The sequence below is a fragment of the Heteronotia binoei genome, chromosome 2, assembly GCF_032191835.1.
Source record: "Heteronotia binoei isolate CCM8104 ecotype False Entrance Well chromosome 2, APGP_CSIRO_Hbin_v1, whole genome shotgun sequence".
In the NCBI taxonomy this organism is placed as follows: Eukaryota; Metazoa; Chordata; class Lepidosauria; order Squamata; family Gekkonidae; genus Heteronotia; species Heteronotia binoei.
Genome location: NC_083224.1, coordinates 180,869,061 through 180,885,574, shown reverse-complemented (window position 1 = coordinate 180,885,574; position 16,514 = coordinate 180,869,061). Strand labels below are relative to the sequence as shown.

Below are 16,514 nucleotides of genomic sequence, written 5' to 3'. Positions count from 1 at the left end.
GACATGTATTATTCCTACCAGTTCATATCTGGTCACTTGAATCTAATTGCTCAAGATGGGGAAAATTGTATTTGAAGGGCATGGAGGAGTGAAAAGAGAGAGAGACCAAATGATCAGAACAATTATTTTGTGCTTCTAATTAATTACTATGACCTTGAAAATTGTCTGGCACAAAGCACACCCCAGTTACCCAAGTCTGGGGATTATATATTTAATATGTTTTCATAGTTATATCCCTTTATTCAGACAAAAAAAAAAAGCAATTCTGTGGCTGCTGGGTAGATAAGTTACGGAGATGCACAAGTAATTTATCCTTTCTCTCTCACAAAGAGCACTTTAATAACTATAAAACACTGCCCTGTCTTGTTTGATTTCACAGCAAATCTAACGGATATCAGATACTGAATGCGGTATTTTTTGAGATTCATTTTTAAAGAACTTGAGACTTATATGGGTATCAGTCCCATTTGTTTTTTCAAAGACTCGGGCACCAAAAGGTAAGACGTCATTAGAAATTTGAGTCACAGTTTGCAATAGTTTGGGAATCTGCAATGACTTCAAAATAGCTTCCTGTGGTTTGCATTTTCTTCTGTTGACAAGCAGGGTTTCTGCTGTAAACGTTGTCAGGCTGTCTTCAAGCTGATGCTGAGAAAGGACATCCCCAAAAACATTTAACCTAGGATGGACAGTACCAGGGCTTTTTTTGTAGCAGGAACTCTTTTGCATATTAGGCCGCACACCCCTGATGTAGCCAATCCTCCTGGAGCTTACAGTAGGCCCTGTACTAAGAGCCCTGAGAGCTCTTGGAGGATTGGCTACATCAGGGGTGTGTGGCCTAATATGCAAAGGAGTTCCTGCTACAAAAAAAAGTCCTGGACAATACACCTGTATGTTTACACCATTTACACAGACATACAATATAGCAGGAGGGAGGGGTAAACACTGCTTCTGCTGCCGTTCTTAGCATTGGTTACTTGAAGTGAGTCTCTAAGGTTTCTCTTTAAGTGTGCATAGGGTTGCCGCTTTGGGCCTCGTCACATACTAGACTTCTTATGTGGACACTCTAAAGGTGTGACTGTAAATGCATGCTTTATTCCAGAGTCTCTGTGATAAAGACCATAGAGGCATGAGGAGGCATCCTAGATTGTCACCCAGCAGTGACATAACATCTTCCCCAAGCTCTGCCCCCCAGTCATACCAGTACACTTCTTAAGGATGCAGAATTGGCTGCTTGTTAAGGGCATCCTATGGCTAACATCTGTCTAGTGAGTATATTTTTTTCACCTGCCTTCCTCAAGCATGCTTGGGATGTGGATATGATTATCCTTTCCTCCTGTTTTATCCTCATAGCAGCCCTGTGAAGCCGCTTAGGCTGGGAGAGTGACTGGTAGGGATCTAGTTTACTCATCCATGTTGGGGTGGGACAAACCTGTATCTTAACTTTTGTTGTTCACTTGAATCTGTTTGACGCGACGGCATCAGTGGCTGCTGATCTGTCTGGTTTGTTGTAGCGATTAAGGTAGCTTTCCTGTGCAAAGGTTCATAGACTGGCCATGGTCCTGATAGGGTTACCAGCCTCCTGGTGGGGCCTGAAAATCTCTTGTTTTTACAACTGGTCTGCAGCCAGCAGAGGTCAGCTCCCCTGGAGAAAACGGCTGCTTTGATGGGTGGACTCCATGGCATTGTATCATGCTGAGGCCCCTCCCCTCCCCAAACCTCTCCCAGCTCCACCCCAAAGTCTCCAGGCATTTTCCAACAGAGACCTGACAACTCTCATCCAGTAACTGCACATCAGCCAATAACAGTCTGTGAGAAGACCGTTTGAACGATACTTCTCTAAGTTCCAACTATGCATGTATGTAGAGGCAGCCAATAAAGTCATTTGTGTACTGTAAAACGACAAACATAATTTTGTGTGTGTGTGTGTGAAGCGGATTTCCTTTACCACACAGATGCAAAGGTGGCCATAAGTAGGGTAGCCAGCTTTGGGTAGAGAAATACATGGAGGGTTGGGGGTTAGGGTTGCCAAGTACCCCGCAGCCTCCGTAGTTTTCCTGCCAACCGTAGAGTTTTCCTGCCAAATTGCTAGAGCGTCTGAGAAAATCACTGTTTTCCTGGAAGCTCCTAGAGCAGCCAGCACACAATGTCGCCGGTGTGATGACATCACTTGCAAGTTACATCATCATGCCGGCGACGTCAGGAGGGGATCCCCCTGCCAACTTACTGTGGGCCAGCGAGTTGGGGATCTCGAGTGGGAGAACTGTCTTGCCCGGGAGCTTGGCAGCTCTAGTTGGGGTAGAACCTGGGGGAGGGGTTTGAGAAGGGGAGGGGAGGGACTTCAGCAATGCAAAGAAGTTCCAGCTACAAAAAACCCTCACGGTTGTTTAATTGGTGGATTTGAGCAGGGGCAATTGTGTCCTGTGCGACAAGCTGCATCTATCAAACCCCCCTGGTCTACTTTGCTGCTGGCCTACTTTCCTCAGTTTGGCTATGAAGAGCTCTTTCCATGTGGCCGAATCTGTGTGGCAATTTTTGACTTTCCCACAGGCTCTGTTAAGGGAAATTCCAGAAGGGATCGGTTTGACACCCCCCCCCCCCCCCCCGCTTCTTTGTTCCTTGGTTCTTTCTTTTGTGGCATGTCAGAACAGAGATTTCACAAGGTTTTCTGTTCTGGTTTATAGGAAGGCTGTCCTTTTTGGTATTCATCTGGCCTCCCACTCTTGCTTTCTCTCTTTTTTTTCTAGAGCTATTCAAGTGTTGTTTACAAGGTAAGGCCTACGGGGAGGCATGCCCGCTTGGCTGGTGTGAATTCAGCACCCTCTAGTGAGGGAAACTCTGCCTCATCCTTCTCCCTTGTTTACTTGTTCATATTTTGTTCTCTGGCTCAGGTTACAGCTTTTGGCTAATCACGCTTTGACACAACAGACTGTTTCTGTGCATCACTCTCACCAGTGTAACCCACTGACCCTATTTTTGTGTGTGTGTATAGATAAAAACATAATTTTAGACATAGTAAAACCTGATTTCATTGTATGCCTAAAGCCGGGGTGGCCAAACTGCGGCTCGGGAGCCACATGTGGCTTTCACACTTATTGTGTGGCTCTCAAAGCCTGCACCACCGCATTGGTTGGCTTGAAAAGGCATTTCTGTCTTTAAATCACTTCTCCGAGTCAAGCCAGTTGGCAGCTTGAATACATTTAAAGTTGCTTGTGGTTTTCAAACATCTGACATCCAACTTGCGGCTCTCAAACATCTGACATTTATTTTTTGTGGCTCTTACATTAAGCAAGTTTGCCCACCCCTGGTAAAGCATAGATGCCAATCTTATTTATTACGAGGCCCAAATCCAGGCTCATTTGGGGCAGGAGCTCACATGAGCGGAGCTCTGGAACCTCTAAATTTTATTGTGTTCTTTCTTTCATAATCCCCCGCCCCCCAATACTTGCTTCTGGGCTCCATTGTTCGAAACCCCTGTGAGAATTTGGCTGAACTTTAAGATTTAACAAACTTTCTAATATTTCCCCCCACAAAAATGGGGGGAAAAAACCAAAACATATAAAGCAGACAGGTGGAAATCATCATGCCACTGCGGCCACATAAGAGAAAGTAATTTAAAAAGTATGATGGGATTAAGGTTTTATTATGACAATTATAATCCAAGAAGCATTTGAAGGTAGATGCTGAGCTGATATAATATAGTCCACCTTCTGGTGATGTCAGAGGTATGTGGCATATGCAAATGAGTTGTGCTAATGAGCTTTGGCACCCCTTTTTTGCAAAATGACCCCTGCAGAGCCCCATCCTTGGGGCAACAAGAGAAGAGGGAAACTATCTGAGCAAGGCTCTGAACCTGGGTTTCGAAATCCTACGTTTCCTCTTCCATACCACACCGGTTTTCTTTAAAGTACAGGAAATTGTGTAGGAGTCCAATACAGGCAGGAGACTGAACATACTCTCCGTGCTACAAATCACACACAAAAAGGTTGTGTCAAGGCAAGAGGCGAAGCATGTCTGATGCCCTTGCCTAACCCAGTGTAATGTTCAGTGTCACCAGCCGGTATTTTGCCAATGCGACCGGTAAATCTGTTTTCTGACAATTGGTGTTAGAAAATTCTCCTAATCATTCCTTTCATCCATCCCTTCATAACTTCAGATCCTGCTAGGCTGCAGTTGTGGCCTTTCAGATGGCATCAGGCCTTGCCTTGCTTCTCCTGATCCAGTGCTATTTATCTTAGACCTGTAGAGCTGCCAGCCTCCAGGTGGGTGAGCAACACACAGAAACTGCAGTGGGAGAGTTCACGGCTTTTTTTGAACAGGAACACAGTTCTGGCTGGCTTGGCATCAGGGGGTGTGGTCTAATATGCAAAAGAGTTCCTGCTGGGCTTTTTCTACAAAAAAGCCTGTGTGGAACGATGGTGATGTCAGGGGGTGTGGTCTAATATGCAAATGAGTTCCTGCTGGTGGAGATAGAGCAGCACACAAGAAAACACTGCAAACAATACTTATACACTGTATATTCAAGCTTTACTTTTTAAATGTATTTTTTTCTTTCAAATGTACTAGCTTGTAACATAAACTGCACTTGAAATAACAAATTAATTATACCAGCCACATACCCTCCAAAACAAATATCTTAAAGGCTCAGTCCTTCAATCAACAGCTCTTGAAAGAGACAGCTACTCATCCAGTGTTCTCTGGTTGATCCAGTGGACTTGCCACTTGAAGAGAATGAAGGTGTCTTCTAAGTTAATGCTGAGGTATTTTGAGCCAAAAGAAGAAAGTCTCCCAAATGGAGGTACAAGAAGTCCTTCAAAGGAGCAGCATACAGCTCTTCAGGTAGAGCACAGTGGCAACATGCTGCCTAGGTTTGCATGCATGTATGTTTCTTTTGAAGACTTTATCAAACCACAATTATGTCTGGAACCTTGTACTGCAGGCTACAGCTCTATTTTCAAGAGTACTGACTTGAAAATAGATAGAGCTGTAGTCTGTAGCACAGGGTTCCATAATGACCTGGAGGTCCCAACTCTTATGATTATATGGGGCCGTGGCAAAGCCCCTGGTGGCTGTCTGTCTGTCCTAATCCAGGGACTTCTACAGCTGCACCTGCTATTCAATGGACAAGGTAGGTTGGGAGGAAGAGAGGGAACCGTCAGAAAGGTTCAGGAGCTGTGATTCTGTGAGCTCCTGCTGAATCCGAGGCCTGATTCTGAGCAATCTGAACACCTGCAGCCTCTGGGTTGATCTTGCGCTTCTAGCGGTAGACTTACAGCCCTCGGATTTCAGATTGATGAAATTCTCACAGAGGCCTACGTGCTCCGTTTGCTTTTATAATGAATCAATATTGAAAGGTCGTCTAGAGAGGTCCTGGGCTGCCTTTGAAGAAACTGCCAGGTCAGGGGTAGATGATCCCTGATTTCAAAATGGGTTTTGAATGTAGTTTTAGGTCAGCAGTTTATCTGGATGGCATTGGACTGCTTTCGTTTTTCTGTCTTTTTTTTTTTTTTAAAGGAGCTCCATCTGGCTCTGATAGGCTTGGCTGTGACGTACATTGGCAGAGCATCTGGGGCACTGCAGGCGTGGCGGCTTCGGAAAACGGCTGAAGCTGCCGGATTCAGTCCCGTGCACACTTCCCTCTGAACTCTGTAGACCTTTCTTTTGAAAAAGCATGGCTATAAATGTGGCTACACATATTAAAAGCTTCTACTGGGGGTGGTGTTCCCATTAAGAAGAAGAAGAAGAAGAAGATATTGGATTTCTATCCCGCCCTCCACTCCGAAGAGTCTCAGAGCGGCTCACAATCTCCTTTACCTTCCTCCCCCACAACAGACACCCTGTGAGGTAGATGGATATTGGATTTCTATCCCGCCCTCCACTCCGAAGAGTCTCAGAGCGGCTCACAATCTCCTTTACCTTCCTCCCCCACAACAGACACCCTGTGAGGTAGATGGATATTGGATTTCTATCCCGCCCTCCACTCCGAAGAGTCTCAGAGCGGCTCACAATCTCCTTTACCTTCCTCCCCCACAACAGACACCCTGTGAGGTGGGTGGGGCTGGAGAGGGCTCTCACAGCAGCTGCCCTTTCAAGGACAACCTCTGCCAGAGCTATGGCGGACCCAAGGCCGTGCCAGCAGGTGCAAGTGGAGGAGTGGGGAATCAAACCCGGTTCTCCCAGATAAGAGTCCACACACTTAACCATTACACCAAACTGGCTCTCCAAGCTGAGTTAGTGTGAACTAGCTCACAGTTGTTGAGCTTCCAGCTCACACATTTTTGTCATAGCTCAGGAAAAATGGCCCCAGAACAAGCTAATTTATGCAGTAGGTCACAATTTTAATGCCAGTAGCTCACAAAGTAGAATTTTTGCTCACAAGGCTCCACAGCTTAGAGGGAGTATTGCTGGGGGTGGGGGGCAGGCGGAATTGCACTTTCAAGGTAAATGTGGTCTTCTCCAAACATATGCATGCTTTGCGGCATTCATTCAGAAAGAGGAGAGGGTTTTGCAGGGCAGAATCAGTTGGGGGAGGAGGGAGGCTGAATCCTCCCCACTAATGTTCTACCATAACTTCACTCCTCTAGTTTGATTTCCCACTCCTCCATATGCACCCGCTGATGTGACCTTGGGTCAGCCACAAGTTTTCTCAGAGCTGTTCTGCTCAAGAGCAGTTTCTGTCAGATGTCTTTCAGCCCCACCTACCTCACAAGGTATCTCTTATGGGGAGGAGAAGGGAAAGGAGATTGTAAACCACTCTGAGACTCCTTCAGGTAATAAAGAGTAGGGTATAAATCCAATCTCTCCACCACCACCTCCTCCTCCTCTTCTTCTTCTCTATAGAAATCAGTTCCCCAGAATAAATGGCTGTTTTGGAGGGAAGACTGTGGCATTGTACCCACTGAGGTCCTGCCCTGTTACCACATCTCCATGAACATGTGAATATTACATTCACATTAGCTCAAGAGGTGGCTGTGCGTAGTGAGTTTCCAGAAGGAAAAGGATAACAGAGACCTGATTTAAAAGGAATAGAGAGCTTATTCAGAGAGTTGATAGAATTGTGAGGGGGGTGGGGAATAATCCTAAGCAAACACTAGCAGAACTCAAGACAATGTTGTGAGCCACCCTGAGTCCGCTTGCGGAGAGGGCGGGATATAAATTGAAAGTAATAAATAAATAAATAAATAAGTAAGACACAGACACATTCCTTATCCTAATTAATATAGTGACAACAACCATTGCGCAGATGTACCTCAAGTTGGACCAGGACAAAGATGATGAAATGAGTATTTGTTGAAAAAAAACTAGGATCTGAGTGATTGTCTGCAAGCCAAATACTACTTTCACAGACTAACCACGGTTCAAATAAACCAAGGTTTCTTATCATTTCTAAACTAGGGTTGTCTTCTCTGGGTTGGGAACTACCTAGAGATTTTGGGGGGTGAAGTCTGAGGACGATGGGGGTTGGGGAGGGGCCAGCCACAGCACGAGGGGGTTCTGGTTCCCGAGGCAGAACCCCAACACACGCCCCCCTCAGAAAAAAGATTTCTTTGTGTGAGTGCAGCATGATGACATCACCCAAAGGCGACATCACTGCGCTGGACACCCAGCGCTTCCCTTCCCCAGCACCCTCGGAGGACACTGGGGAAGGGAAGTGCCTCTCTTTGTCAGCTCTGAGGGATTGGGGGAGCTCCTCTGATCCCTCACAATCAAGAAGAAATGAGCCGAAGGCTCAGGGACGACACAAGTAGGGAGGGGATGCCTGCCCTTCACCCCTGCTGGGAGCTGGCGCCCTAGGCAATCGCCTAGTTTGCCAACTTCCACGTGCCAGCCCTGGGAGGGGCATAATGCCAAAGAACCCACCTTCCATGGTGGCCATTTTCTTCCAAGTGAACTGATCTCTGTCACTTGGAGATCAGTTGTAATCCCAGGAGATCTCCGGCTACCACTTGGAGGTTGGTTACCATAGTCTAAACTCAGCCTGAAAGTATACCCTCTGGCTTTAAAGTGAAATGTACTGTCAGTTTTAAATCAGGTAAACCTGTCTGGAAGCGATCCTGAACCAAATTTGTAAATGCGATAGGGTTGCCAGGTCTTCCCTCTCTTCCAGCTTTGCACAGATGAAACGATGATGTCACTCAGAAGTGACATAATCATGCTGGGCACATCGCACGCAGGATGCTCTAACATTAGGATAAGAAACTCTATGGTGCCATAGATTACCCAAATGCTGCAGCACTCCCTGCACAATATGCCTAGTGCGATGACATCACTTCTGGGTGACATCCTTGTGCTGGGTATCTTGGGTGTCAACAGAGCTTTCGGGGGCGGGGATTCCCCCTGCTGGCCATCTCCATGTCAGCAGGTTGGAGGCCCCCAAACTGGGGAAAACCCTGCCCACAGAGGGAGGCCGGGAACCCTAAAATGCAGGGAGACAAGGAAGTGCAAAAGAGCTACAAAGTGCAAGAGACTGACAGTCTGCATTTTCAGTTTCAATGAAGGTTGCCAACTCTGCATTGCACAATACTTTTGAGATTTTGGGGGTGAGCTCGAGGGTGGGATTCAGGGAGGAGAGAGACTTCAGTGGGCTACAATGCCACAGAGTCCACCTTCCAAAGCATCCATATTCTCCAGGTGAACTGATCTCTGTTACCTGGAGATCAGTTGTAATCCCAGGAGATCTCCATTCATCACTTGGAGGTTGGTAAGTAGCCCTAGCTCCAGGTCTGATGTGAAGAGCTGCCCTGGCTAAAACACAGCCAACATAGTGGGATCATGGCCAAGTATAATAAGGCTGAGCTGTCTTCTGGCCTTCCCCCTTATCTGATTGGCCAAACAGTTTATAGTCTCAGGGTGGGAGGGAGAGCGTTAAAGTTATGCAAAGGTTGTGGGTGTGGCAGATATCAGAAGGCGTTTCTACCATATTCTTCCTAGTATTCCCAGGGTATGCGTTTCATTTTTTCAGCATGTTTAGTTTAAAATTTAAATCCAGGAACCAACTGCATGATTGGAACAGGGTTTCTGATTTCATTTATCAAAATATTCCTATGCGTCGATCAATACTCCCTCTAAGCTGCAGAGTCTTGTGAGCAAAAATTCTACTTTGTGAGCTACTGGCATTAAAGTTGTGAGCTACTGCATAAATTATTATTAAAAAGGGGGGCCATTTTTCCTGAGCTTAGACAAAAATGTGTGAGCTGGAGGCTAAAAATTTGTGAGCTAGCTCACACTAACTCCGTTTAGAGGGAACACTGGCACCGATGTAGTGGAGGGATTAAGAATGTTGGACAACTGGGAGATTCAGGTTCAAATCCCCACTCGTGTCATGGAAGTTTTCTGGGTGATCTTGGGCCACTCACACTCTCTCTTGAGCAGCAAGTTATCTTTGGAGAGCACTGGATCAAACAGATCTTGCTCCCTAACTGCGTCACCTTGACCATTTCCTCTAGCTATTTTCTTCTGTTTTTTTACAGCTATTTTCTGTAACTGAGATTAAACAGCATTCCCAATCCCATCAGGGCAGGGGATCCCCTGGTTTAGAGACCCTCCCCCCACTTCAGGGTTATCAGAAAGTGGGGGAGGGGAGGAAATGTCCACCGAACACTCCATAGGGAGACCGGTTCCCCATAGGGTATAATGGGAGAATTGATTTCTGGGGGAGCTGTTTTTCGAGGTAGAGGCACCGCATTTTCAGCATAGCATTTGGCGCCTCTCTTCACCCCTCACCCCATTTCAAAAATATTAGACCAGGGGTTCAATTTGATGAGCCCCAAAAGATGGTGCCCCCATCCTCTATTATTTCCAGCGGAGGGAAGGCATTTAAAAGGAATGTGCTGGCCAGAACTCCCTTTGGAGTTCATGCTTGTCACAACCTTCCTCCTGGTTCCACCCCCAAAGCCCCCAGATATTTCCCTTGTTGAACCTGGCAGCCCTAAGTGAGTATCACCCCTGAATATGCTGTATGTTTTTGCAGCATTTTGGAATCGCCCAGGTTCAGCATCAAGCAAACATGCTTATTGCAGTGATGTTAGATAACTGAGATATGTATTCATACAAAACTTCAAAGCGGGGGGGTGAGGGTGGAAATAGGTGCTTCTGGAATCAGGATTAAAGACTCTCTGAGGCCAGCTCTGTGCTTAGTCCATGTACGTCAGAAATGGTGTAGATGTAATTGGGAGTTGTTGCAACATCTAAGTCAAGGCTGTTAAGCAACAGTAATCCTGATCTGGAAAGGAAATCTCTTGTATTACTGATTCTTGCCATGTCATGAAGGTTTTCTGTTGTCCTTTCCATACCAAAACATTCTGTACAGAGTGATTTTAAAAAAGGAATTACTTGTGCCACCTGCCGTTAGAAAAGATTATTGCTCCCTTTAGCCACCAAGGAAAGGTTTTTGTTGTTCAGTCGCACAGTCGACTCCAACTGTTTGCGACCCCATGGACAAAGTCATGCCAGGCCCTCTGAAGTATGCTCAAATTCATGTTAGTTACGTCAGTAACACTGTCCAGCCATCTCATCTTTTGCTGTCCCCTTCTTCTTTTGCCTTCTGTCTTTCCCAGCATCAGGATCTTCTCCAGGGAGTGCTCCCTTCTCATTTGGTGGCCAAAGGATTTGAGCTTCAGCTTCAGCATCTGACCTTCCAGGGAACAGTCAGGGTAGATTTCCCTCAGGACTGACTGATTTGATCTTCTTCAGAGGTGGTTTGCCATTGCCTGCCACTGTGTGGCGAGTGTTCCCTCTAAGCAGAGTTAGTGTGAGCTAGCTCAGTTTTTTAGCGGCTCTATGGGGCTTCTTTTTGATGTAGAGGCACCAAATTTGCATCTGATGCCTCTCCTCAAAACACCAACACCTTTCAAAAAGATTGGACCGGTGGTTCCAATTCTATATGCCTCCAAAGAAGGTTCATTATTCATTCATTATTCCAATGGAGGGAAGGCGTTTAAGAGGTGTGCAGCCCCTTAAAATGGGATGGCCAGAACTCCCTTTGGAGTTCAGTCACAGCCTTCCTCCTGGCTCCACCCCCAAAGTCCCCAGATATTTCATGAATTGGACCTGGCAACCCTGCATTTCCCCCAGGGGAACTGGCCACTGTAGTCTGGAAAGCAGTTGTAATTTTGAGGGAACTCCAGGCCCTGCCTGGAGGTTGGTAACCCTAAGGCCGGTACCTGGTTGCACCTTTGGCTTTCTTGCAGTAAAGTAGCAAGATGATAGCAGCCAATCAAACGTCTCTATAAGCAGCTTTTGAACAACAGCAACAATGAAGAACAAAGTTTGAGTCCAGTGACTTATACCTTGAATAAAACTTTGTCGGTCTTAAAAGTGCCAAATTTGCAGCAGAGGTCCATCAGTGTTATTAGCCATGGGGTGTTGATGGAACTCTCTGTCTGGGGCAGTGATGCTCTGTATTCTTGGTGCTTTTTTGGGGGGGGGGGGCAACAGTGGGAGGGCTTCTACTGTCCTGGCCCCGCTGATGGACCTCCTGATGGCACCTGGTTTTTTGGCCACTGTGTGTCACAGAGTATTGGACTGGATGGACCATTGACCTGATCCAACATGGCTAATGTTCTTATGTTTTATGTCCGTAAGTCTTTATAACTGGAGAAGCTGGGGATTGAACCTGGGACCTTCTGCATGGCTGGCAGATGTTCTACCACTAAGCCATAGCCCCTCCAGGACAGTTGCCAGGTTTGGTTGTGATCCTGATACACTTTGGTTGGGATGGAATGAAAAAAATGAGAGAGCCCGAGTTTCCTGGAAGATAGTCCTTGGAACCAAAGCAGTGCGATGGAATACGGAACCTGCCAGGGCAACGATCATTCTGATGCATCATAACAAAGTGGAGAACTCTCCATAGGCCTGTCTTGTAAGGCAACAACTGGACAACTCCCAAGAACGGGCTCAGCATGAATAAAACTAGTGAGTAGATATATTATTTCATTTTTAAAAAATCCTGTGCCTCCTCCAAGAAGTTCAGGGGGCAAGAGTTCCCTGAGGTTTTCCTCACAACAAACCAATGAGATAAATTAAACCGAGGGCCCAACTAGATGTTACACTTGTTATCGCTGCGTTAACAGGAACAGATACATATGGTGTCCATCAATTAGGCCTGTGGCTGCCGCAGAAAGTGAAATGGCGAAGCACCACCATCCTCGTTCTTCTTTCTTTGTTGTCCTTGTTGAGCACCTCAATCCACCCTAGGGTTGCTGGCTCTGGTAATTTGGGGGTGGGGCCTAAGGTGGGTGGGATTGGGGAGGAGAGGAACCTCAGCAGGGTATAATGCCATAAAGTTCACCCTTCAAAGCAGCCATTTTCTCCAGGGGAATTGATCTTGGTCATCTGGATTTCAATTGTAATAGCTAGAGATTTCCAGGTGCCAAATTGTATTTCCAAGTGCCCTGTCAGAGTTCACTGGGCTGGGTGAGGAGAAAACTAGCTGAGAAGGATGGGAGAGGAGATGGGAGCAGATCAGGTGGGACTGCTGAGTGGGATGTAGTTTCCCTCCTCACTAAGGCTCCATCATAGCATGACGGTGGTGGGAGGGTAGCGGTGGCATCAGTGGAGGAAGTTCTCACTGAGAGAGCCAGTTTGGTGTAGTGGTTAAATGTGCGGACTCTTATCTGGGAGAACCGGGTTTGATTCCCCACTCCTCCACTTGCATCTGCTAGCATGGCCTTGAGTCAGCCATAGCTCTGGCACAGGTTGTCCTTGAAAGGGCAGCTGCTGTGAGAGCTCTCAGCCCCACCCACCACTCAGGGTGTCTGTTGTGGGGGAGGAAGGTAAAGGAGATTGTGAGCCGCTCTGAGACTGTGATTAGGAGTGGAGGATGGGATATAAATCCAATATCATCATCATCAAAGTATCAGCCCTTCACTGCTCAAATACAAAAATATGTGATCTTTCATTGAAATCTGTCTCCGTTCCTGAGGACTGGAAGGTAGCAAATGTCACCCCCATCTTTAAAAAGGATTCCAGAGGAGATCCGGGAAACTACAGGCCAGTCAGTCTGACTTCAATAGCGGGAAAGTTGGTAGAAACCATTATCAAGGACAGAATGAGTAGGCACATTGATGAACACGAATAATTGAGGAAGACTCAGCATGTAGGGGAAGATCTTGCCTCACTAACCTGTTACATTTCTTTGAGGGGGTGAACAAACATGTGAACAAAGGAGACCTGATAGGTATTGTTTACCTTGACTTCCAGAAAGCTTTTGATAAAGTTCCTCATCAAAGGTTTCCTTAGTAAGCTCGAGAGTCATGGAGTAAAAGGACAGGTCCTCTTGTGGATCAAAAACTGGCTAATTAATAGGTAGCAGAGAGTGAGTATAAATGGGCAGTCTTCGCAGTGGAGGACGGTAAGCAGTGGATTGCCACAGGGCTCAGTACTGGGTCCCATGCTCTTTAACTTGTTCATTAATTATTTGGAGTTGAGAGTAAGCAGTGAAGTGGCCAAGTTTGCAGATGACACTAAATTGTTCAGGGTGGTGAGAACCAGAGAGGATTGTGAGGAACTCCAAAGGGATCTGTTGAGGCTGGGTGAGTGGGTGTCAATGTGGCAGATGAGGTTCAGTGTGGCCAAGTGCAAAGTAATGCACATTGGGGCCAAGAATCCCAGCTACAAATACAAGTTGATGCGGTGTGAACTGGCAGAGACTGACCAAGAGAGAGATCTTGGGGTCATGGTAGATAACTCACTGAAAATTTCAAGACAGTGTGCGATTGCAATAAAAAAGGCCAACGCCATGCTGGGAATTATTAGGAAGGGAATTGAAAACAAATCAGCCAGTATCATAATGCCCCTGTATAAATCGATGGTGCGGTCTCATTTGGAATACTGTGTGCAATTCTGGTCACCACACCTCAAAAAGGATATTTTAGCATTGGAAAAAGTGCAGAAAAGGGCAACTAGAATGATTAAAGGTTTGGAACACTTTCCCTATGAAGAAAGGTTAAAATGCTTGGGGCTGTTTAGCTTGAAGAAACGTCGCCTGTGGGGTGACATGATAGAGGTTTACAAGATTATGCATGGGATGGAGAAAGTAGAGAAAGAAGTACTTTTCTCCCTTTCTCACAATACAAGAACTCATAGGCATTCAATGAAATTGCTGAGCAGTCGGGTTAGAACGGATAAAAGGAGGTACTACTTCACCCAAAGGGTGATTAACATGTGGAATTCACTGCCACAGGAGGTGGTAGCCGCTACAAGCATAGCCAGCTTCAAGGGGGGTTAGATAAAAATATGGAGCAGAGGTCCATCAGTGGCTATTAGCCACAGTGTGTATATAATATTTATATGTATATATATGTATATATATAAAATTTTTGGCTACTGTGTGACACAGAGTGTTGGACTGGATGGGCCATTGGCCTGATCCAACATGGCTTCTCTTATGTTCTTATGTTAAATCGCTGCTAGCAGAGAATCATTTTTCAAAGACCCAAAAATAATAGAACATTTTTTTTAAATCTCAATGTTCACATGCAACTTATTTGTCCTACTATTTTCCCCAATCAAACAGGTTTTATAGGCTTTGGAATTGCTACAATAAACCTGCAGGGCCAGTTGAGTCATGGGTGATAGTTGGACACAAGAAATGGATATCCTGTGTGACCTGTTGGTGTCAGGAAGGGGGGCCTGATTTCACTGGGCTCATCACTTGCTCAGTCCTGCATGATGTGTTCTGCCTGGAAAGGAAGCACAGAGGTGAAATAGTCTATATGTGTTGGCAGGGGTCATTTTGTAGAAAAAGAGGTGCCAGAGCTCATTAGCACAACTCATTTGCATAACTTATTTGCATATGCCACACACCTCTGACATCACTGGAAGGTGTAGTAGATTATATCCGCTCAGCATCTACCATAAAATACTTATTGAATTAGAATGGTCAAAATAAAACTTTGCTCTCATCATACTTTTAAAATTACTTTCTCCTATGCGGCCATATGTGCTTTTGTATGTTTTGGCTATTTTCCCTTTTTTTTGTGGGGGAAAATATTAGAAAGTTTGTCAAATCTTAGAGTTCAGCAAAATTCTCATGGGGTTTGAACAGTACAGCTCAGAAGCTATTTTTGGGGGGTGGGTGGGGAAGGTAAAAAAAGATAGCACAATAAAATTGAGAGGTTCCGGAGCTCCACTCCTTTGAGCTCCTGCCCCAAATGAGGCCTGTGTGTTGGGAAGGTGGATATTATAACATTACATCGGAGTCTTTCTCCGTTTTCCATTGGGAATCGGGGAGGGATGGTGGCTCAGTGGTAGAGCATCTGCTTGGGAAGCAGAAGGTCCCAGGTTCAATCCCTGGCATCTCCAAAAAAGGGTCCAGGCAAATAGGTGTGAAAAAACTCAGCTTGAGACCCTGGAGAGCCGCTGCCAGTCTGAGATGACAATACTGACTTTGATGGACCAAGGGTCTGATTCAGTATAAGGCAGCTTCATATGTTCATATGTTCAATCTTAACCGTGCCTTTCATCTCCTTCTGCAGAGGGGATTGCCAGCAAGCACTTGGTCGTTCTGCTACAAGACGAAATCTTTGCTGACTTTTTCAACACATTCTTGAATCTTCCTGTAAGTTTTCCTTCGATGCTTCTAGTGTCCTCAGTCTGCCAGCATGGTGGCACTGCCCCTGGCAGGTTGAAGAGCGCCACATTTGTCATTATGGTCCTTCAGAAAAGCCCCATTTCTCTGGGATGAGAACTGCATCTCAAGGTTATAACAAAAGAAAGAAAACTGTGCTTCCAATTACAAAAAGATGTTACAACAGCAATAATTTCACACAATTTTCAATAAAGTTTACCAAATCTCCATACAGTCCTTGAGTCAATTCACTGAATGAATTAAGTGCTTGTGTCCAAAAACTGATCCATGCAGGGCTTTTTTTGTAGCAAGAAGTCCTTTGCATATTAGGCCACACCCCCTGATGTAGGCAATTCTCTAAGAGCTTATAGTAGGCCCTGTACTAAGAGCCCTGTAAGCTCCAGGAGGATTGGCTATATCAGAGGCATGTGGCCTAATATGCAAAGGAGTTCCTGCTACAAAAAAAAAAGCCCTGGATTCATGAAATGTTGAAAGTGCATTTTGGTCTCCAATACGCCCTTCTGTTGTATCCACATTGCACTTTGGACATTCAGTTTTTGAGCACAAGCACTTTATTCATGCAATGAATTAACTCAAAGACTTTATGGAGATTTGATAAACTTTATTGAAAATTGTATGAAATCATTGTTATTGTGACATCTTTTGAAAACTGGATACATGGCTTCCTTTCCTTTGTTATCTTCTCCTTCCATGGTTCTCCTTGATTCCTCCATCTCAGGGTGGTTTGCAGCTTTTGAAATTCCTCTGGTGGCAACTGTTTAATGTTGGGAGCCACCTGCCAACCACAGCTGCCACTGGGCAAGGGCCTTGCCTGCTTGTCTGAAATATAAAATAGGCACCACACTGGAGAATGGTGTTCTGAAGAGCTACAAGGGGATCCCAAGCCATTGCTTGAGTACCCCTGCCCTAGCATCTCTCTCTCTCTCTC

The 16,514-nt window shown here is 45.7% G+C and overlaps 1 protein-coding gene across 1 annotated transcript in view; it reads left to right on the top strand.

Moving 5' to 3' along the window:
• Positions 1 to 15,457: 15,457 nt before the first annotated feature.
• The window catches only part of RGSL1 (regulator of G protein signaling like 1), a gene marked incomplete at its 5' end in the record, with an annotated part of 45,278 nt that continues 44,221 nt past the window's right edge, over positions 15,458 to 16,514 (top strand). Inside the window, one exon of the mRNA XM_060233072.1 lies at positions 15,458 to 15,556. Coding sequence (XP_060089055.1) covers positions 15,458 to 15,556 — 99 coding nt within the window. The remainder of the gene's footprint in view (positions 15,557 to 16,514) is intronic.